General features: G+C 44.3%; 1 protein-coding gene across 2 annotated transcripts in view; it reads left to right on the top strand.

Annotated features, from left to right (window-relative positions):
- Window positions 1-19,225, top strand: part of LOC128593726 (liver carboxylesterase 1-like) — a 55,802-nt gene extending 36,577 nt beyond the window's left edge. For both annotated transcript variants that reach the window (XM_053602035.1, XM_053602026.1), the window contains exons 9-14: window positions 2,103-2,243; window positions 3,561-3,641; window positions 3,909-4,056; window positions 17,397-17,528; window positions 18,505-18,577; window positions 18,851-19,225. In XM_053602035.1, the coding sequence (XP_053458010.1) occupies window positions 2,103-2,243; window positions 3,561-3,641; window positions 3,909-4,056; window positions 17,397-17,528; window positions 18,505-18,577; window positions 18,851-19,016 (741 nt within the window). In that variant the 3' untranslated portion in view covers window positions 19,017-19,225. The remainder of the gene's footprint in view (window positions 1-2,102; window positions 2,244-3,560; window positions 3,642-3,908; window positions 4,057-17,396; window positions 17,529-18,504; window positions 18,578-18,850) is intronic.
- The last annotated feature ends 5,012 nt before the right edge of the window (window positions 19,226-24,237 follow it).

Raw genomic sequence — 24,237 nt, 5'->3', positions numbered from 1 at the left:
TGTGAGCCAGGGCCTGACTGAGGAGCTGGGAACACAGCAGGGAAACAGAAGGGAGACCCTCTGCCCTCTTCGAGTCCTCCATGGGGAGTCTGCCAGTTGGAGGTGTATAGTGAAAACCAATAAAGTTTGGTGGGAGGGGCCGAGGGACAGAGTTCTCCAGGGGATTGAATTTTCTAACAGTGTCAGGGATAGCTCAGTGAGAAGTGGCATTTGGACCCAACTCCAGAGGAGGGGGAGGCAGCTGTCCAGAGCCCTAGAAGAGCACGTCCAGGCAGAGGGGACGGCTGCTGCACTGTCCACCCCAAGGCAGGAGGCTGGGCTGCAGGGCTGGGAGGGAGGAGCATACAGACAGACAGAGTGGAGGCTGAGGAGCTGATGGGAGGTGGGAGGTAGGCGAGTCACTTGAAGGGCTTGGGCATTGATATGGAAGGGAACAGTCATGATCTTGCGTTTTACAAAGGTCTCTGTCTGCTCTGTTGAAAACAGTTGGTGGGCGGAGGTGGGGGGGCATGCAGAAAATGCCGACAGACCTGGTGGGAGGCGCCTGTGTTGCAATCATCCAGTCCAGGGGCGCTGGGGGCTGAGACGGGGCCGTGGCAGTGGTGGGGGGAGTGTTTGGAGTCTGGGTGTCGTTGAAGAACTAGCTGACAGGCTTTGCTCATGTTGAAAAAAAGGGAGCAAAGGACCCCTGAGCTTTCTACACAAGCAATGTCATACACGTGGCCCACACAGAACAGGCAAGTGCTGACACTTAGAGAACAGTGTAATTATTGTCACTGTCACTGCTGCTGATGTCTGTCTTGTGACCACCAAGGCCACATCACTTCTGGACCTGTACAATCTCCTACTTCCACTTTCCCCACCTGTCCATCCTGCCTCCTCAGCACCCCCTCCGTGTGGCCTGTCGTGTTCCCTGCTTCCCACTGCAGCCTGTTCTGAACTGCACAACTCTTCAAGGCTGCCGTGGTCACCCCAAAGGCTACTCTCAGCCGCACTGATTGGGGCCTTGTCCTGCTTGCTCTACTCCACTTCCCCTGTGGCTTGTGCAGACAGACACGGGTCCTGGAAACGCAGGCCCTGCCTCCCCCGGAGACCTCTCACCCTCCATGTGCCTCCTCATGGTCTATTTAGTGCCGTGGTGTTTGCGTTTTGGGCTTGGGGTCAGAGATCGCCCTGTCTCAGATGGCCCCCGAGAGCAGTGCTGAGGTGCTGTCTCTCGTCCCTAAGCTCAAGGAGGCTGTGGTGTCATTACGGGGACAATACGTGTGGCAGGCGAGTTTGCGGAGGAGCAGATTGTGTGTTGGCCGTGACTTTGGAGTTAATGAATGAACAATAGGCACATCCAGGAAAAGAGGGGGACTTTGCCCCTCCAGACATGCGGCCGTTATGGAAAGTGTTAAATCTGCGGTGTGTGAGGAGCTATGGGGGACGGAGACTCAGCCACATTTGTGGGTTCCCGTGACGCTGAAGGACTCTGCAGAAAGCGCAGTGGACAGAACTGCTGGGACGCTGCCAGCCAGAAAGCCTCACAGTCCTGTCAGGAGAATGGGCGGCCTTCCCGACGGATGTTTGTGATAAATAAATGGCCTGTATAACTAATTTTCTGTATGAAATATAGATTACATAAAGTGTATTTAGACAGAACATCACACCTAAGGTTGACAAAAGCTTTGGAACCAGAGTCTCTCAGGAACCTAATTTGTATTTCCCCTTTGAGTGACAACTGGGTATTTGCTAATTCAGCGCTCAGGGCATTTGACTGAACCCACTGCTGTGATGAACAGGGTCTCCTGCAGACAGAGTTACAGAGACACACTGACTTAGAACTGAAATGTATGTGATTTACACATGGAATGCATGCCTTGGGATTTGAATCAAGATTTGCCTCCTGCCTCATCACCTCACCCCCACCAGCCCCGTGTGAGTTAAACACTGCAGGATCACACAGACTTAGCCCCATTTGTCAGCACCCTGACCCTCTGCAGCCACGGCCAAGGCCCGCCCAGGTCCATGAAGTGGCCTCACCTCAGGCGGGCAGAGAGCCACACGTGACTGTTGCCTGCAGAGGGGAGGCTCAGGCACTGCCCTGCTCTCTTTCTCAGAGTCACCGCTTTATGGGCACTGTGGTGGATGGAGCTCTGCTGCCGAAAACTCCTGAAGAGATTCTGACTGAAAAGAAGTTCAACACTGTCCCCTACATGGTGGGAATCAACAAGCAGGAGTTTGGCTGGATTCTTCCAATGGTGAGAATGTGCTGACGCTTAGACTCCCCCTCTGCCCCACCAGCCCTCCCGTCTCTGCTCACAGGTGTCCTCCCTCCTCTAAGCCCTGCTCAGGGCAGCTGTCCCTTTCAATTTCAGGTGTCATTTCCCTAAAAATCTTCCCTGGGAAGGCCCCTCTGTCACCTGGGTGACACAGCCCTGGGGTCTCCTCTCCCCCAAACATTCTCTATGTCTTCCAGTGAAGAATTCCTGAGGTGTCCATCTTGGGAGGCTGGTAGGGATAACGATTGTCCAGATGGGGAAACAGGGGAAGCCTAGACAGGGAAGAAGTTGGGAGTTGAGGAGACTCAGGCCTGAGGCCAGTGGCTTCTAAACTTGGGCCTGGCGGGCAGAGTTTCCCTGTGACCCTCCACATGCCGTTAGTCCTCTCACTAGAAAGATTCAGAGAAAGTTGCTTGTCCTTAAGACTGACCACTAAACGTGCAGAAAGACTTTCCTTCCTGTCAGAGAAAAACAAAGCCACCCCAGTTAGAGCAAAAGCACCGGTTTCATTCAGGAACACTCTTTAGTAGGGGAAAGACTCAGTGTGGACTCAACCCGAGTCCCTGAAACTGAAGCCTGGAGGTGTCTAAAGCCTGGGGGAGCTAAGGGCAGCACAGTGGGTGAGTGTGGGGGGTGTTTAGAGCATGAGCTAGACCACCTGGGCCTGCTGGTCCACCCTTATTTGGGAGAAGCAGGAGGCCGTGGTGTCAGCTGCAGTCGGGGACCCCTCTGAAGTCAGGTCTCACCTCTCCAGGGGACTGGAGGGAGACTGCAGTTACCTCTCTGCAGGTTTGCATGGCAAAGAGAAGCCTTTGGCCCGCATGGGAACGGGTTTGGGTGGAAGCTTTAGATCCCACAGGGCAGAGAAAGGCCTTGTAATTGGAAGCTTTCTGAAGTAACTACTCTTAGAGCAAGTTCAGGGCCGCTCTGCCTGTCACCGGATTTTAGCAGAAGCGAACAATAAATTCTCCTGGCAGGGTTGAGCATCCTCAGGTGGGCATTTTAAGGGGGGAGGGGCCCTTCTAGGGACACAGGTTTAGGAACAAACAAGGACACATATACAGAACACATGCTGCAAATTCTTGTATAGTTACTGCCAAGTTTTAAAAAATCTATTTCCAATGCCCAAGTTTCTTGACTCATTGATTTCTACAATTCATAAAGACCCTGCTTTTTACAACCCCACAAAATTAGACAACACTCAGACTTTGTTGGTTTAGTTGGTTGGTCAGGTTAACTTTTATTAATTGTGAATAATTCACTAATAGTTAATCTTTTTTGTTTTTTTTTAACCAGTTTATGGGCTATCCGCTCTCTGAAGGCAAACTGGACCAGAAGACAGCCACGTCACTCTTATGGCAGTCCTACCCCATTACTGTAAGAGTCTAAGAATCCTGGGGATGGGCGATGACACAAAGAGGGAGGGACTTGTCCTGACTCACGGACGATTTAAATGGCAGAACGCAGGCTGGGCCTTGTGGGTTCTGTCCCCTTTCTTCTGCCTTTCTCACTTGATCTCACTGGGGGTGAGGGCAGGGGAGTTGCACAGGGCTGGAGAGATTCCCCCTTAATAAAGCCTTCCTCACTGGCCGGAGATGACATGTGCTCGCCACGTGTTTGGGTCACTTTCTTGATCTATTGCAGGGCATCCCTGAGGAACTGACTTCGGTAGTCATTGAGAAGTATTTAGGGGGAACAGATGACCCTGTCAAGAAGAAAGACCTGTTCCTGGACTTGATTGCTGATGTCATGTTTGGTGTCCCATCTGTGAATGTGGCCCGACACCACAGAGGTGAGTCCTAGATGTTGGACAGCAAAGGGACACCAACCCCACCAGTTTCAGTACCTCACCTACCCACCTGCCAGCGCAGACAGATGTGGAAAGTGCTGAGCGTCCAGCCTCACAGGCAGATTCCATACGGCACAGGGTGTGGGGCTGTCCTGTGTGGACTTCTGCCTGCAGCAGCCTCTGAGAAAATGATCCGGATGCACCTAGTTTATTTGTCAGGTGATCCCAGAAAGGACCAGCATGGAGGTGTGCAAGTGTCAGAGGAAAGAGGCAGAAGACACTCCATGAGATACTGCCAAGCGGGTGTTCTCTGTGCACCGCTGGGGCTGTGGAGCTCTGGGAACCAGGCCGAGGACACAGCTCAGGCTTACCCCTTCTCAGCAGCTCTCAGTTGTCATTGGCTGAGGCTGTTCCGAGGAGATGTAAACTCCCTGGTAGTCTGACCTGCTGCAAACATGGGCAGGTTAGTGTGTGCTGCTGACAGAGACCTCAAGCAAAGAGCTAGAGGGGCTGGAGGTGGATATCAGGCTGAGATGCCCAGAAACAGGGGATATGGGTGATGTGGGTGAGGCACCATTAGCATCTGTGACAAGGGCTCCCTACCTGGGGTTTTGGTGGGATGTGGGGGTAGAAGACAAATACTCAAACATGGGTCCTGGAAGGTTTCTAAGATCAGAGCTGGCTGCAAACTAGTTGGTTAACTAATGGAGCTGGGGGAAGAGCAGGAGTCAAGAACAGTATCAAGGTGGCTGTCTGGGACCAAGGAAGGAGGAGTAATGGGGTTGAGTGGTATGGAAATGGCAGTGTCTGTCACTGGCTTTGGTCCTTCCTGTTGTGTGCTAGAGTAGACAAACCCAGGGCCAGGGTACAGTCCACAAGGGGACTTTTTGATACTTTCCCGAGGCAGTGTGGGTTTGGTGTGAGGTAGGGATTCATGAGCTCACCTAGAGCTGACGTGTCCGCTTCTGGGTGCCATCTGGGGAACCTCACAGACCCTCTGTTTTCTACCAGCTCTCACTTGCCTAGTCTGCAAGTCAGGAAGCGTCCTCTGGTCCAGACCTCTCTCTTTAACCAGACAGGAAGGGTTTTAAATTCAGGACATTATAAGCATGAGGAAAACTGGCTTCAGTTGACCTACTGTGTGCCCTAGTATAAGACACTTCCATACTGAAAGGTATAGGTGTTCATTATTGCTTCCTCCTCCTGAGGTTTCTTTTTGTTGTTCTTATTGTTTTGAGACAGAGTCTCACTTTGTCATCCTTGATAGAGCACCATGGCATCACAGTTCACAGTAAATTCAAACTCCTGGGCTCAAGCGATTCTATGCCTCAGCCTTCCAAGTAGCTGGGTCTATAGGTGCCCGCCACAATGCCTGGCTCTTTTTAGAGACACGGTATGGCTTTGGCTCAGGCTCCTCTGACTGGAAATCCTGAGCTCAAGGAATCCACCTGCCTCCCAGAGTGCTTTGATTATAGGCATGAGCCACTATGCCTAGCCCTCCTGAAGTTTCTAATGAAACCTTTAACTGACCCCACCTGGAGTTGTATCTTTTTTCTTTTCATAAACTTGATTTTGCCTCTTGCTATGTGTCTGATCTGCAGAGTTCTCTGCTACCTTTTCTGCTGGTCCTGGCCATATTGGACTTGTGTTTTTTTATCAGATATTTCACGTATTTGAGTTTCTGGGTCTTTTTGTCAGGACTATAAAGATTTTAACAACTTTTGGTTTTGTATTTGTCTCACTCTTCTTGACCAAAATAACTTGTGACTATAAAATTAATGTGGTTCAATTACAGGTTTAGAAAATATGGAAACACATAAGGAAGAAAATAGATTCTAATCCTAATTTCTCCACCTGAGGTAGCTTCTATAAATTTCTTTCAGTATTTTCTTCTACAAACTTTTTCATCTCATATTCTATTCATAGAATACCATCTTGTGAGGGTTTTCTTTCTTTCTTTTTTTTTTAAGCTCTGTAAATCAGGTAAAATGTTCCTTAATGTTGGTTTTGTTTATTTATTTATTTGCAGTTTTTGGCCAGGGCTGGGTTTGAACCCGCCACCTCTGGTATATGGGGCTGGCACCCTACTTCTTTGAGCCACAGGTGCTGCCCCCTTAATGTTGATTTAAAAAACCATAAAAACGGGGGGCGGAGCAAGATGGCAGCCGAGTAACAGCTTCCTTGCATCTGGGCACCGTGAGTCTGGGGAGATAGGACTCCAGGCATCTCTGGCTGGTGGGAACTGCCTATCATCACTCCTATGAGGATACAGGGAGTCAGCGAGAGACTTCTGGACCCCAAGAGGAGGACTAAAACAGTGGAAAACCGGCAAGTGGTCGCGTGTGTTCAACCCGTCTAAACCCGCCCACAACTGTAAGTTCAGTAGCAGCGAGACTGCAAACCAGAAAGGCCTTACCTGTGAACTCTTTTGATGTCCTTGGACTTGGCACTGAGTTGAACTGCCTTGGGGAAGGCCTGAGTGGGAGTGCGGAGAACTTTGGCCGTTGTCTAGGGCCCCAGTCTGAGCCGCTGAGCCAGACGGAGCTAATAGTGTTTGGCGGTGGGTCACACGGATCCATTGTCAGTGATCTGCCCCGGCAAGCTCCGCCCTCAGGGTAGCAGAGCTAGAAACGGGTGGGAGCTGGTAACCCAGCAACCAAGTAGCCTAAGGGTGGGGTCTGAGCCGCCTTGCAGCCCTAACCCTCAGGGGCAGAGTGAGACCGGTTTTGGCACACTGAGTAAGTGGATAGCCACTTCAGCAGTGATTCCAGCGAGAAAGCTGGGAAAGCTTCTGCTCAGCAAGTTTACAAGTTCAAAGTGCCTTTTAAGTGGGCTGAAGAGAGATTTAGGGTGTCTACCTGCTGGGGTTTGAGAAATCAGCAGCCTCCAGTCGTATCAGAACTGTGACTAACATCTCATACCCCAAAAGACCACGTGTTGCCCAGACAATATTCAACAACATATACAAACTGCTTTGTTTTTGGTTGTGTATTTTTTTTTCTTCTTTTTTTTTTTGTTTGGTTGGGTTTTTTTGTTTGTTTATTTTGACGTTGTTGATGTTCTTTTGTTTCTTAATTTCAATCTTTTCCATACAGATCCCTTTTTCTTTCTCAATTTTTCTAGTTTAATTATAATTTCCCATTGCTGCCTTTTTTAATAACTACAACTTCATTTTTGCTAGTGTTTCTACCGCTATCACTTGGTTTTTCACCCAATTTTATCGCCATAAAGTTTTCTGTTTGCTTGTTTTGGTTTGATTTATAGCATTTTTGTCTTTCCTCTCTACTTGGTGGAGGTGGGGTACTGTGTCTGACCAGGTTAGCAAAGAGCTGCTGACCTCAAGGGAACCACCCAACTGGGCACCCAACCCCCAGAAGGTGGGGTTTTTTAAGGTTGTGTCAAAGTACCCTACTGTACACCTATATTGCCCTGTCTCCCTCTTTCTGTGCCTCTCTTCTTTTTGTCAATATTCCTTATCCCTACCCCCTCTCCTTTCTCTATCTTTCCTTTTTTTCTTATCACTCGGTCATCCTTTCTTTCATCCCTTTTTTGCTCTTCAACCTTCTCACCTTTCTGGTCCTGTAACCCTTAGTCCACAGGCACAAGAACTTAAAGAGCAAGAGGAAGTGAAAGGAAAATTAGGGCAAGGAAACAGATAAAAGAAATCACTCATGAGGAAGAATCAGCAGAAAACTCCAGGCAACATGAAGAACCAGTCCAGAACAACCCCGCCAAGGGACCATGAGGTAGCTACTGCAGAGGATTCCACCTATACAGAAATGTTAGGAATGACAGAAAGGGAATTTAGAATACACATGTTGAAAACAATGAAAGAAATGATGGAAACAATGAAGGAAACTGCTAATAAAGTGGAAAATAACCAAAAGGAAATCCAAAAACAGAATCAAATCAGAGATGAACGATATGAAGAATATAAAAAGGATATAGCAGAGCTGAAGGAAATGAAACAGTCAATCAGGGAACTTAAAGATGCAATGGAAAGTATCAGCAACAGGTTAGACCATGCAGAAGAAAGAATTTCAGAGGTAGAAGACAAAGTTTTTGAGATAACTCAGATAGTAAAAGAGGCAGAAAAGAAGAGAGAGAAAGCAGAACGTTCACTGTCAGAATTATGGGACTTTATGAAACGTTCCAACATACGAGTTATAGGAATTCCAGAAGGGGAAGAAGAATGCCCCAGAGGAATGGAAGCCATACTAGAGAATATTATAAAAGAAAATTTCCCAAACATCACCAAAGATTCTGACACACTGCTTTCAGAGGGCTATCGGACCCCAGGTCGCCTCAACTCTAACCGAGCTTCTCCAAGACACATTGTGATGAACCTGTCCAAAGTCAAGATAAAAGAAAAGATTCTGCAAGCTGCCAGGAGTAAGCGCCAGTTGACCTACAGGGGCAAATCCATCAGAGTGACCTCAGACTTCTCTAATGAAACTTTCCAAGCAAGAAGACAATGGTCATCTACCTTTAATCTACTTAAACAGAACAATTTTCAGCCCAGAATTCTGTACCCTGCTAAGCTAAGCTTCAAAATTGATGGAGAAATCAAATCATTTACAGATATACAAACATTGAGGAAATTCACCACAACAAGACCAGCTCTACAGGGAATACTTCAACCTGTTCTGCACACTGACCACCACAATGGATCAGCAGCAAAGTAAGAACTCAGAAATCAAAGGACAGAACCTAACCTCCACACTGATGCAAAAGATAAAACTAAGCAATGGACTCTCACCAAATAAGATGAATAGAATACTACCACACTTATCAATTATCTCCATAAATGTTAATGGCTTGAATTCCCCACTGAAGAGACATAGATTGGCTGACTGGATTAAAAAACACAAGCCATCCATTTGCTGTCTGCAAGAAACACACCTGGCTTCAAAAGACAAATTAAAGCTCCGAGTCAAGGGTTGGAAGACAATTTTTCAGGCAAATGGAATTCAGAAGAAAAGAGGAGTTGCAATCTTATTTTCAGATACATGTGGATTTAAAGCAACTAAAGTCAAAAAAGACAAAGATGGTCACTTTATATTGGTCAAGGGAAAACTACAACAAGAAGACATTTCAATTCTAAATATCTATGCACCAAATTTAAATGCTCCCAGATTCTTGAAACAGACCTTACTCAGTCTGAGCAATATGATATCTGATAATACCATCATAACAGGGGACTTTAACACACCTCTTACAGAGCTGGACAGATCCTCTAATCAGAAATTAAACAAAGATATAAGAGATTTAAATGAGACCCTAGAACAATTATGCTTGATAGACGCATATAGAACACTCCACCCCAAAGATAAAGAATATACATTCTTCTCATCACCCCATGGAACATTCTCCAAAATTGATCATATCCTGGGACACAAAACAAATATCAACAGAATCAAAAGAATTGAAATTTTACCTTGTATCTTTTCAGACCATAAGGCACTAAAGGTGGAACTCAACTCTAACAAAAATGCTCGACCCCATCCAAAGGCATGGAAATTAAACAATCTTCTGTTGAATAACAGATGGGTGAAGGAAGAAATCAAACAGGAAATCACTAACTTCCTTAAGCATAACAACAATGAAGACACAAGCTACCAAAACCTGTGGGATACTGCAAAAGCAGTTTTGAGAGGAAAATTCATCGCTTTAGATGCCTACATTCGAAAAACAGACAGAGAGCACATCAACAATCTCACAAGAGACCTTATGGAATTGGAAAAAGAAGAACAATCTAAGCCTAAACTCAGTAGAAGAAAAGAAATCTCCAAAATCAAATCAGAGATCAATGAAATTGAAAACAAAAGAATCATTCAGAAAATTAATGAAACAAGGAGTTGGTTTTTTGAAAAAATAAATAAAATAGATAAACCATTGGCCAGACTAACTAGAAATAGAAAAGTAAAATCTCTAGTAACCTCAATCAGAAATGATAAAGGGGAAATAACAACTGATCCCACAGAGATACAAGAGATCATCTCTGAATACTACCAGAAACTGTATGCCCAGAAATTTGACAATGTGAAGGAAATGGATCAATATTTGGAATCACACCCTCTCCCTAGACTTGGCCAGGAAGAAATAGACCTCCTGAACAGACCAATTTCAAGCACTGAGATCAAAGAAACAATAAAAAAGCTTCCAACTAAAAAATGCCCTGGTCCAGATGGCTTCACTCCAGAATTCTATCAAACCTTCAAGGAAGAGCTTATTCCTGTACTGCAGAAATTATTCCAAAAAATTGAGGAAGAAGGAATCTTCCCCAACACATTCTATGAAGCAAACATCACCCTGATACCAAAACCAGGAAAAGACCCAAACAAAAAGGAGAATTTCAGACCAATCTCACTCATGAATATAGATGGAAAAATTCTCAACAAAATCCTAGCCAATAGATTACAGCTTATCATCAAAAAAGTCATTCATCATGATCAAGCAGGCTTCATCCCAGGGATGCAAGGCTGGTTCAACATACGCAAGTCCATAAACGTTATCCACCATATTAACAGAGGCAAAAATAAAGATCACATGATCCTCTCAATAGATGCAGAAAAAGCATTTGATAAAATCCAGCATCCTTTTCTAATTAGAACACTGAAGAGTATAGGCATAGGTGGCACATTTCTAAAACTGATTGAAGCTATCTATGACAAACCCACAGCCAATATTTTACTGAATGCAGTAAAACTGAAAGCTTTTCCTCTTAGAACTGGAACCAGACAAGGTTGTCCTCTGTCACCTTTACTATTCAACATAGTGCTGGAAGTTCTAGCCAATACAATTAGGCAAGACAAGGAAATAAAGGGAATCCAAATGGGAGCAGAGGAGGTCAAACTCTCCCTCTTTGCTGACGACATGATCTTATACTTAGAGAACCCCAAAGACTCAACCACAAGACTCCTAGAAGTCATCAAAAAATACAGTAATGTTTCAGGATATAAAATCAATGTCCACAAGTCAGTAGCCTTTGTATACACCAATAACAGTCAAGAGGAGAAGCTAATTAAGGACACAACTCCCTTCACCATAGTTTCAAAGAAAATGAAATACCTAGGAATATACCTAACGAAGGAGGTGAAGGACCTCTATAAAGAAAACTATGAACTCCTCAGAAAGGAAATAGCAGAGGATATTAACAAATGGAAGAACATACCATGCTCATGGATGGGAAGAATCAATATTGTTAAAATGTCTATACTTCCCAAAGCAATCTACCTATTCAATGCCATTCCTATCAAAGTACCTACATCGTATTTTCAAGATTTGGAAAAAATGATTCTGCGTTTTGTATGGAACCGGAAAAAACCCCGTATAGCTAAGGCAGTTCTTAGTAACAAAAATAAAGCTGGGGGCATCAGCATACCAGATTTTAGTCTGTACTACAAAGCCATAGTGCTCAAGACAGCTTGGTACTGGCACAAAAACAGAGACATAGACACTTGGAATCGAATTGAACACCAAGAAATGAAACTAACATCTTACAACCACCTAATCTTCGATAAACCAAACAAGAACTTACCTTGGGGGAAAGACTCCCTATTCAATAAATGGTGTTGGGAGAATTGGATGTCTGCGTGTAAAAGACTGAAACTGGACCCACACCTTTCCCCACTCACAAAAATTGATTCAAGATGGATAAAGGACTTAAATTTAAGGCACGAAACAATAAAAATCCTCAAAGAAAGCATAGGAAAAACACTGGAAGATATTGGCCTGGGGGAAGACTTCATGAAGAAGACTGCCATGGCAATTGCAACAACAACAAAAATAAACAAATGGGACTTCATTAAACTGAAAAGCTTCTGTACAGCTAAGGTGACGATAACCAAAGCAAAGAGACAATGCACACAATGGGAAAGGATATTTGCATATTTTCAATCAGACAAAAGCTTGATAACCAGGATCTATAGAGAACTCAAATTAATCCACATGAAAAAAGCCAACAATCCCTTATATCAATGGGCAAGAGACATGAATAGAACTTTCTCTAAAGACGACAGACGAATGGCTAACAAACACATGAAAAAATGTTCATCATCTCTATATATTAGAGAAATGCAAATCAAAACATCCCTGAGATATCATCTAACCCCAGAGAGAATGGCCCACATCACAAAATCTCAAAACTGCAGATGCTGGCGTGGATGTGGAGAGAAGGGAACACTTTTACACTGCTGGTGGGACTGCAAACTAGTACAACCTTTCTGGAAGGAAGTATGGAGAAACCTCAAAGCACTCAACCTAGACCTCCCATTCGATCCTGCAATCCCATTACTGGGCATCTACCCAGAAGGAAAAAAATCCTTTTATCATAAGGACACTTGTACTAGACTGTTTATTGCAGCTCAATTTACAATCGCCAAAATGTGGAAACAGCCTAAATGCCCACCAACCCAGGAATGGATTAACAAGCTGTGGTATATGTATACCATGGAATACTATTCAGCCATTAAAAAAAATGGAGACTTTACATCCTTCGTATTAACCTGGATGGAAGTGGAAGACATTATTCTTAGTAAAGCATCACAAGAATGGAGAAGCATGAATCCTATGTACTCAATCTTGATATGAGGACAATTAATGACAATTAAGGTTATGGGGGGGGAAGCAGAAAGAGAGAGGGAGGGAGTGGGGTGGGGCCTTAGTGTGTGTCACACTTTATGGGGGCAGGACATGATTGCAAGAGGGACTTTACCTAGCAATTGCAATCAGTGTAACTGGCTTATTGTACCCTCAATGAATCCCCAACAATAAAAAAAAAAATAAAAAAAAAAAAGAATAGAGGGTGATGAATGCAGCCAGTAGAGTGAGGAAAATGAAACAGACATATGAAAAGTAACTAAATCACATTAATGGTAGAGTCCTTGACTCAAAATCAATAGACTCCTACTGTCCAAATCCCTAGATCTGCCTTGAATTCTGAGCTGACAAACAGTTTCTGGTTTCCTCTTGATTCTCCTGTCTTGTGTCCTCCCCACACCCCACATTGCTTGAGATAAATGATTGAGTTTCAAATCTTTCCATGAAATCACTAGAGTGAGAATAAAGAGATTAAACTGTCAAAAAAAAAAAAAAAAAACCATAAAAACATTCATTGTTCTATGAAATGGATATATTAAAATTTAATTTAACTTTTGTACCCTATTGGATATTCAGGCTGTCTGCTCATTATCAGTCTTACAAATAATGTTGCTATTCTCAATCCATGTGCCTTAATCTCCAAGCACGTCCATGTAATTTTTAGGGTTTTTTAAAATATGAAATTACTAGGCTAGCCAGTAGGGACATTGTGAAGCTGTTGATGCATATTGCAGAATTGCTTTCCTGTATGTAAGAGTGTCAGTTCTTCCTTCTTTTTGTCATCTGGGATACTAAGATTGAAAATTGAAAGAATGCTGCCAAATTCCTAAGCTTCCTCCACCGAAAAGAGGGACTTCATACAATGTTTCAATTTGCAGATCTTGGACCAGTATGGGTCTCTCCTCATCTCTGTTTCTTGTTATTCCTACTTGTATTGCCCTAATCTCCACCTTACTTTCTTTGGAAGACTTCTGCCAGGAGGGCTATGTCAACTAATGAGATGAAAATGTGTCAAATATTCTATGAAACAAGTGTATGGTGCCCCATGATCATATTGATGTACACAGCTATGATTTAATTAAAAAAAATAAATAATAAAATAAAAAAAAAAGAAAACTAGAAATATTGGGTGGTGCCCATAGCAAAAAAAAAAAAAAAAAGAATTTTAGAACTCGCATGTAGCTTCAAAAAAAATAAAATACCTAGGAATATACCTAACAAAAGAGGTAAAGGGATTCAACAAAGAAAATTATGAAACCCTAAGAAAAGAAATGCTGAAGATATTAACAAATGGAAGAACATACCATGCTCATGGATAAGAAGAATCAACATTGTTAAAATATCTATACTACCTAAAAAATATCTATACTACCTAAAGCAATCTATGGATTCAATGCAATCTCCATCAAAATGACAACATGATACTTTCAAGATTTGGAAAAAATAATTCTTCATTTTGTATGGAACCAGAAAAAAACCCATGTGGCCAAGGCAATTCTTAGTAATAAAAACAAAGCTTGGGGTATCTCCCTACCAGACTTCAGACTATACTACAAGACCATAGTGATCCAAACAGCATGATATTGGCACAAAAACAGAAACATAGACATTTGGAACCCAATGGAAAACCCTGAGATGAAACAAAAATCTTATAGACACTTGATTTTTGATAAACCAAACAAGAACATACACTGGGGAAAAGAATCCCTATTCAATAAATGGTGCTGGGAGAACTGGATAACTACATGCAAAAGACTGAAATTGGACCCACACCTTTGAACACTTACAAAAATTGATTCAAGATGGATAAGAGATTTAAATCTAAGGCATGAAACAATAAAAGTCCTCAAAGAAAGTGTGGGGGAAAAGACTTGAAGATATCAGCCGGGGGAAAGATTTTACGAAGAAGCCTTCCATGGCAATTGCAACAACAACAAAAGTAAATAAATGGGACTTAATTAAATGAAAAATCTTCTGTACAGTTAAAAAGACAACAACCAAGGCAAATAGAAAACCTCTGGAATGGGAAAATATATTTGCATGTTATAAATCACACAAAGGCTTGATAACTAGGATCTACAGGGAACACAAATTAATCAACAACAACAACAACAACAACAAGCCAACAATCCCATATATCCCTGGGTGAGAGACATGAATAGAAACTTCTCTAAGGAAGACGGACGAATGGCTAAACAAACATATGAAAAAATACTCATGGTCCCTAATCATCAGAGAAATGCAAATCAAAACCACCCTGAGATATCATCTAAATCCAGTGAGAATGGCCCACATCACAAAGTCTCAAAGTTGCAGACGCTGACACAGATGTATAGAGAAGGGAACACTTTTTTGCTGCTGGTGGGACTGCAAACTAATACAACCTTTTTGGAAGCAGGTTTGAAGAATCCTCAACTCAAATTAGACCCCCCATTTGATCCTGCAATCCCATTATTGTCATCTACCCAGAATAAAAACAATCATTGTTTCATAAGGACACTTGCACTAGACTGTTTATTGCAGCCCAATTTACAATCACCAAAATGTGGAAACATCCTAAATGCCCACCAACCCACGAATGGATTAACAAGCTGTGGTATATGTATACCATGGAATACTATTCAGCTATTAAAAAAAATGGAGACTTTACATCCTTCATATTAACCTGGATGGAAGTGGAAGACATTCTTCTTAGTAAAGCATCACAAGAATGAAGAAGCCAGAATCTAATGTACTCAATTCTAATATGAAGACAGTAGATGATCCAATGGAGGGGGAATGAGGGAGCAGGGTTAGGGGAGGAGGGAGGGAGATGGGGAGTCACAGTGTATGGCACACTTCTTGGGGGCAGGACACAATTATAAGAGGGACTTTATCTACCAAATGCAATCACTTTAACCTATTTCTTTGTATCCACAATAAATCCCAAACAATAAAAGAGGAAAAAAAAAAAAAAGAATTTTAGAGCTATCAGTGGTTTTAGGCAGAAAGGCTTTTAAGAAAAATATTTTTAGGAAATAGGTTTAATGCCAGGCATGGTGGCTCACGCCTGTAATCCCAGCACTGTGGGAGGCTGAGGAGGGAGAACTGCTTGAACTTAGGAGTTCAAGACTTGCCTGAGCAAGAGTGAGACCCTGACTCCTAAAAAAATGGAAAACCCCAGCTGGGTGACATGGTGAGCGCCTGTAATCCCAGCAGCTTCTGGAGGCTGAGGCAGCAGGATGCCCACAGCCGGAGTCTGAGGTCTTAGAGAGCTATGATGCCATTGCCCTCTGCTCAGGGCATAGGGTGGGACTCTGTCTCAAATAATTTGGGAAGCATGCTGCCTAAAGTAACTTTTCTCATTCACAAGAGCTGTTTCCTCTATGTTCGTGTTCTAGTTTCTTTGCAAAACATCCAAGTGGCAGAGACAAGGTCAAACTCTCTTTTAAGCAAGTTCTGCTTGACCATGATGCAACCATTTCTCAAGTGCATTGCAGGCTTCAAAGGATGGCTTGTTCCAAATAATTCTTTTTACTAAATCAAGGATGCAGTGATAGAGGCCAAGGGGTTGATTAAGTAAGTTATTCTTCGTCCTCACATTGGAGGATGTCACATCCCCCTGACATCTATTGGTATATTATTTTGCAGATGAATGTCCAGTGATATTAGGATATAATTATAGTATGTCACAAAATACTGTATTTAATATCATCCCAATTTTGCATACATGAAAGGGAGATAAGGCACAATGTTAAAAGAGACTTTCTCTGAAAGGTTGGATTTTGAGTGATTTTTAGTTCATTTTCTTTTTTTCTGCATTTTACAAATTTCTTACTGAATCCGACGGAGGAAAGATGGTGAAATTTTTCCATCAGTCTTACTTGGATCCTGGTTCTTTCCCTCTTAGGGTCACTCCTCCGTGGACATTATGACTCATGCAAAGTGTTGATCTATAGATCTGGGTAGCCCATGGGTACTCCTAATGGAACTGGGCCTGGTGGCTCCAAGGACGCAATCAGGAAGAAAACTGGCATTTTCTTGGGGCTTGGACAAGTGGGCTTTGGTGGTGAGAGAGGAAGGTGGAGGAGAATGGAGTGGTCAGGACAGAAGCAAGGTCACACTCCATGCCACCATCTTAATGCCTTAAAGCTTTAGCACTTGTGGGACAAGCAGGAAGCAAATTATATGAGGAGACAGTGAAATACAAAGCCCTGAGTTTTGTGCTTTCCTGAGAAACAAGAGACAGATTGTTCTCTCTCTGCCTGTGTTTGGATGTAAATATTCTTGTTTTAGATAAGCAACTTGGATAGGCTTCACTCAACTCAGAAACGAGTGGGGAAAAAAGCCGCTGGAAATGATTGAAACTAGGCTGAATAGAAGATGTTCTCCAGTGAATGAGCACTAGTGTGTGTGTTATCAGTGAAAGGGAGCAGTGAAAAATGGATGTAGAGAGATTTTCACATGTGTGAATGTGTCAGGAGGTGATGGGACCCCGTGTCCCTATAATAATGGCTATTTTAAATTGATCACCCTGGAGTTTCAACAATCACTTATTCCATATTCATTCATTCATTCACTTATTCAACCAATACCTGGCTCAAATCTCAGTGCCTTCTTAATTTCTTATGCAGCCCTCAGCAAGACACTGAGCTTTCCTGAAATAGTCTCTTGACTGTGCTGGTAACCGGGGGTTTCTGTCACGGCCGTGGGCCTTGATACCATCCAGGTGTGTCTGGTAGCATGAATCCATGTCTTCTCAGATGCTGGAGCCCCCACCTACATGTACGAGTTTCAGTACCACCCAAGCTTCTCCTCAAACATGAAACCCAAGACGGTGACAGGGGACCATGGGGATGAGCTCTTCTCTGTGTTTGGAGCCCCATTTTTAAAAGGTAAATGCTGTTTGCTGGCTGTGAGTATAGAGTTAGGAGATTTGGGGTCCAATCTTGGTTTGAAGGCCTTGAGCCTTCAAGTTTCTCCTTCTCTCCTGGTCTGAGTTTCCCAATTCACTGTAACAGGGTTGTATGACAACTGGATAGTCCCCAGCCTTCCTCCTGCTCCCACAGGAATGAAGGAGGATGTGCACACATGTGGCCTCAGCCCAGGTCACTCCAGAATAATGGCCTGTGCCACCAGTAATGCAGATCGTTAGTCACATGCAGGGCTCTGCTCTGGGGCCAGAATGTCAGCAACTTTCCTCTCACGAGAGGGTATCAGAAGGTGAGTGAAGTTAAGGTTAGAATCAGAATGTGAGTGAGGCTAAAGTTAGAATTGGTGTTAACCTTGAATTGGGTCTAATGTGTGTCAGTCCTTTTTTTTCTGTCTGTCCATTTATCAAATCTCATATGTTTAATGTAAAAATATTTAATGCCATGATATTTTAAAGGAAACCTCTCACAAATGGCTTTAACTCTCAGTAGTAATGGATGACCCGTGACCCACCTCATGGCTGTTCATGTTACCCCAGTGCCTCCGGGCCTCTCTTATTCGGGTGATTACTTAGGACCATTACAGCTCTGTTATTTTGCAGACTAAGAAAATCTGAGTGAGTGTAGGAGACCGAGAAGAGAAACCCTGGGAGGTGGGGCTGCTGTTAGGAGACCCTGAGGTTTGGCATCGGAACCCTGAGTGGGGAGAAAAGGGTGGAGGTCACAGCGCAGAAGGTAGCCAGAATGGGTGGTGGACTGGACTCCCATTGCTGAGTCCTAGAGCAGTCATTCCCAAACTCTCAGTGCACTGCAATCACCCAGGAGTGCGTATAGAGTAAAGGCCAAGACTGTGTTTGTAACAAGCTCCCAAGTGACACTAACTCTGGTGGCCCATTAACAAAACTTTGAGTAATGACATCTTGTTTTCTTGTTCCCACAGAGGGGGCTTCAGAAGAGGAGGTCAGACTTAGCAAGATGATTATGAAATTCTGGGCCAACTTTGCTCGGAACGGGTGAGGCTGGTGGCAAAGGTGGGGCAGGGCACATCTACGGGGCAGGACAGCTTCTGAAGTTAGAATGTTCAAGCTCTCCACCCTGTGACAACAGTGTTCTGACCATGGGATCTGTCTGAAATGGACAGGCTGCCCCAGGAGGTGGTGAGCTCCCCATCTCTGCAGGTGTACAAGCCTCTTGGCAGAGATGACCCAGGAGACCCCTGCAGATCTTGGAGGAGTGCTGGGGACACACAGCAGCTTTAAGGGGTTTCTATCTGATTCTGTTCCCAGGAACCCCAATGGGGAGGGCCTGCCCCACTGGCCAGAGTATGACCAGAAGGAAGGGTACCTGCAGATTGGCGCCACCACCCAGGCAGCCCAGAAGCTGAAGGACGAGGAGGTGGCTTTCTGGACCAAGCTCCTGGCCACAGAGGCAGCGGTGAAGCCATCCAGATAGAGCACCTTGATCTGTGAACAGAGGTCCCACCAGTCTCCGGAGCCTGGAGGAGCCACAGTAGGGGTGTTCCACAGATGGCGACTGTGGGTCAGAGAGGTGTCTCATTGTGGAGTCTGGGGACTTGTTCCGGGGGGGTGGACACACGCTAGGGAGAGGCAATTTTTGTACTTGTGACCTCAATTGTGGAAATAAATGTTTTTTGGAGGCCAGATCAGTGTTTGTGTCTCGGGCTAGAGATGAATGCACCCTCCCCACAGACAGCAGGATGGAGACAGGAGCCCATCAGTAGGAAGGTGCCTCTGTGGGGGGTGGCTTGTCCTCGCCACATGCAGCCCCAAGAGGCTGGGCCTGGAAGGGAGTGAGGCTGGAAAGGAGGACACTGTACATGTGCCCCATACCTCTGAGCCTCCGGTGACTTCCAGTAACAGGTTTTGAGATGGCCGGAGTACAGCCTTCCGCCCTCAGGTAGGAGTCATCCATGGAGATGGGGTGGTAAGGCCGAGCATGAAGCTGGATCAGGGGAAGAGGGCGAGACGCCACGTTGACCCCGTGCAGTGTCACATAGCCTTGCTCCTCCTCAGGTCTGCAGTACCTTCCTTAGCATATGCAGCAGCCCCAGTCCTGCCCCCACCATGAGTCTGTCTCTGCTGAACTCCTGTGTGACCTGGACCCTTCAGACCTATTGGTGATGAATTTGAAATAAGCCCTCAAAGTGACATCCTCAAACTATCTCTTTCAGAATCTCAGGGGTAATTTCTGGATTCTGCTTGGATGTAGAACGTTTAAGTAGTTTTGATTCTATCCTGATAGCAAGAAAAATCTGGATTATGTTTAAATCCTTACTTTTCCTGCACAGAAGAGCTGAAAGTGCAAAGCAAATGATTACCTTGTGACTTAAGGAGGTGAGGCCTTTGGAGGAGAAGTGGGAGGCAGACACTGGATTTCTCTCAGGCCACCTACGGGGTAAAGACAAGGTCACAATAATCAGTAGAACCTCTCCAAATTGTAATTAAGTGCTAAAGATGTGGCATAGTAGAGAGAATATAAAATCCCTGAGGACCACAGACCTAGTTTCTCTCCATGGACCTCTATCCATTGTTCTTGAGGAAGAGGAGAAATCCTGTCTCCAGGGGTGCAGGATGAGCCTGCTGTGAATATACTCTCCCATGGAACAATATCCTTTAACTCTGGGTAAAGGCCACCTAACTTTGCTTTCCTCTAGGCACTGGTGAAGACCTATCAAGGTTCACGATAAGGAAAAATCGAAATCCCGTGGGGGAAGGACAGAGACCATTAGTCCTTCATTGGTCTTTACTGCTAGACAGAGGCCAAATACCAAGAAAGCCTCATCACTGAGAATGAGCAACGCAGGGTCTGCCTAAGAGTGAGGCTAGACCAAGATGAGAGACACCACCCCTGGTGGTCACCAGAATTAGCAAGTACCAAATAACAGAAACACCTGCTGCATGAGAGAGGAAGCAGAGAGCCTCTCTGAAGAGCGGGTGCCTGAGGCCAGCCTACAGCTGAGGAGCAGAACAAGGCATCAAGAAAGCCCTTCAGAAAACCCACCTTGACACAAGCACACCAGAGTAGGCACAAGCACAAGGTAACATTAGAAGAATTTGAAGCCAGTGGTGCAGTTAAAATAACCATAGCAGCACCACAACCAAGCCCTGCTTGCCTCCTGACTATAATGACTTAATTCCCACACACACACACACACACACACACACGCATGCATTCACATATGCAGACTTGCAGAGGACAGAGCACACCTGCTTTTAATCACAACTACTGTTTACTTCCGTCTCTGATCTCTTACACATGATGTCAAGCATTGAAAGGGACGCACATGTTTTGGTTCCATAATTTGCTTTTGTACATTTGAAGCCAAAGTTACACGTGTGCCCCTCGCCCAGAATGTGTCAATTGTACCAGTTATGTGTAAACTCACCCAACCCCTCCTCCCCCTCATCTGCTTGATTCTTGCTAAGTTTTACTCCCATTTATGCCCATAAGCATTGATTCACTAGACCCAGTTTAGTATTGAGTCGATTGGTGTTTTTCCATTCTTGTGTTAATTACTTGACTTAGAAAAATGGTCCCCAGTTCCACCCAGGTTGTTACAAGAGTTAGTTTCTCTACTATCATTTTCAATGGTGAGTAGTGCTCCATCGTATAGATAGATATTTTATTAATCCACCAATGTATTGATGGGCACTTGGGTTGTTTCCACATCTTTGTGATAGTGAATCATGCCGCTTTAAACATTTGAGTGAAAGTGTCCTTTTGATAAAACGTCTTCCCCTCCCCACCTTTGGGCAAATACCTAGCAGGGGGATTACTGCGGTACCTCCATCCTGCTTCCATAGAGCTAGCACTAGTTGCAGCCCCACCAGCAGTGTGTAAGTATTCCTCTCTCTCTGTGTTCCCACACCAGCATCTGTTGTTTTGGACAAGACTATGGGGAAAGGGCCAAGGAAGGGGAAGGGAGGGGGGAGGTTTTGGTGGAGGAAGGGTAATGGGTGGGACCACACCTACGGTGCATCTTAGAATGGGTACAGGCGAAACTTATTAAATGCAGAATACAAATGTCTACACACAGTAACTAAGAAAATGCCGTGAAGGCTACGTTGAACAGTTTGATGAGAATGTTTCAGATTGTATATGAAACCAGTGCATTGTACCCCTTGATTGCACTAATGTACACAGCTATGACTTAACAATAAAAATAAATTTAAAAAAATTATTTATCATTAAATCATAGCTGTGTACATTAATGCAATCATGGGGCACCATACACTGGTTTTATAGACCGTTTGACATATTTTCATCACACTGGTTAACATAGCCTTCCTGGCATTTTCTTAGTTATTGTGTTAAGACATTTATATTCTACATTTACTAAGTTTCACATGTACCCTTGTAAGATGGAGATGGAACATATTCTTTTTAGTAAAGTATCTCAAGAATGGAAGAAAAAGTATCCAATGTACTCAGTCCTACTATGACACTAATGTATAGCTTTCATATGAAAGCTATAGGCCAACCATAACCTAAGAATATGGGGAAAGGTGACAGGGAGGGGAGAGGAGGGAAGAGGATGGGCCGAGGGAGGGTAATTGGTGGGACTACACCTATGGTGTTTTGGAACTTTGTAATGAATGCCATACTCACTGGAGTTAGGCGATATCTCATTGTGGTTTTGGTCTTCTTCATAAATTCTTTCCCTAGGCGATATTTATAAGTGTTTTGCCAACATTTTCTTCTAGCATTCTTATAGTTTCATGCCTTAGGTTGAAGTCTTTCGTCTATTAAGAGTTAATTTTTGTGAGTGATGAGAGGTGCAGATCTTGCTTCAATCTTTTACACATGGCTGTCCAGTTTTGCCAGCACCATTTATTGAATAGGAATTCTTTTCCCCAATGTATATTTTTATTTCCTTTGTCAAAAATCAGCTGGGAATATGAGGATGGTTTTATCTCTGGAGTCTCCGTTCTGATCCATAGGCCTATGTCACTGTTTTTGTGCCAGTACCATGCTGTTTTTGTTACTGCAGCCTTGTAGTATAGCTTGAAGTCTGATAAAGTGATGCCTCCTGCTTTGTTCTTATTACATATGATTGCATTGGCTATCTGGGGCCTTTTCTGATTCCATACACGGCCTAGAACTAGTTTTTCTAGATCTGTGAAAAATGCCATTGGTATTTTAATGAGGATTGCTCTGAATCTATAAATCACTTTTGGTAGTATCACCAAAAGAGCAGTGAGGAGATCCTTGCCAGCTCAGCAAGTGAATACAAATATCTGTTTTGAATTTGCACATCTTGGTGTGTGTGCTGTTGGTCTGCTACAATGACTTTTGGGGTGTGTATAGCATGAAGAGCCCTTGGACTCTGGTTGATGGGATAAAGGGGGACGGAAGACTGGCTCATTCTTCCCCCACATCGTATCCACCCAGATGTGCTCCTGGCCTGTGTCCTGAGAAGGACAAATAGGGAAAGACCAGACAATGATTGTGGGTGTCTCAGAAGGGCCACAGCTGCCCCCCAGCTGCCCACCAGCCCCAAGGCATTCTAGAGATTTCACCCCTGCCGTGATCTTCTAAGGTGAGAACCCAAAGCCAACACCAGCAGAACCTGGGATCTGGGCACTCCAGTTTTTTGGAGAAGCTTTTGTGATTCATTCTTGCTGAGTCTTGTGTGAACCTGAAAGGCCAAGCTTTCACATGCAAGGGACTTAACTGTCCTTGGAAAGGCGACCTTCCACCCTCCCCCTGAGCGTTGAGGAAGTTCCCACCCAGACTCACCCTGCTGGTCCCTCCAAATGGCTTCTCTGCTTCTACCAGCTTGTATTTTTGGAAACGCCCTTATTCACCTGCCCATTGTCCCAGGGTGAAATTTACTCCCTTTACTTTGCAGTCACCCTCTCTGTCCTCCACTCACACGCCCTGTCCAGCTGGACTCCCCGATATCCCCCACACCTCCTTTGTGCCACTGCTAATGTTTTATGTGCTTCTCCAGATACTGCCCAATTCTTAAAGCTCAGTGCCGTCAGGCGATGCCACAGACAGTTGTGGGCATTGATGCAGGTGAACATTGGTAATTCTCAGGGGAAGCAAGCACAAAACACCCCTCTGTATGGAAGGTCACTCTATGCACCCAGATATTTGTAATATAATCTATAGTTTGAAACTCCTGAGCCTTCTTTACATTGCAGTGATCATGTGACAGACTGAGTTCTTACTCGTGAACCCTGGGTGGGAATGAGGAATCCCATGACCAGTCCTGGAGCATAAAAACCTACTTCACTCCTTCCACCACACTCCTCCTGCTTTGAGGTGGCTGCAGTCAACATCCAAGACAACTATAGACACCATAACTCAAGGAGAGTGAAGCCATCATAGGCTAGATCAGGACTCAGCAAACTACAGCCGTAGGGTCCACAGTCTCTTTTTAAAAATACAGTTTAATTGAAAGACAGCCATATCCATTTGCTTATGTGCTATCTGTGGCTGCCATCTCTACCACAGCAGAACTGAGTAGGTGCCACAAAGACTGACCATGTGTTCTGCAAAGTCTTAAGGGTTTACTACATGGCTCTTTATAGAAAAAAGTTGTCAACACCCCAGCCTAGATCCCTGTATGACTCTCTGGAAGACAGCTTTGTGGACCTTGTGAACCCGAACAACATTCTAATTCTTTATATAAACAAAAAATATG

Source organism: Nycticebus coucang, chromosome 2, assembly GCF_027406575.1.
Source record: "Nycticebus coucang isolate mNycCou1 chromosome 2, mNycCou1.pri, whole genome shotgun sequence".
Classification (NCBI taxonomy): domain Eukaryota; kingdom Metazoa; phylum Chordata; class Mammalia; order Primates; family Lorisidae; genus Nycticebus; species Nycticebus coucang.
The sequence above is the reverse complement of the archived record's forward strand: the minus strand, read 5'-3'. Positions and strand labels throughout refer to the sequence as shown.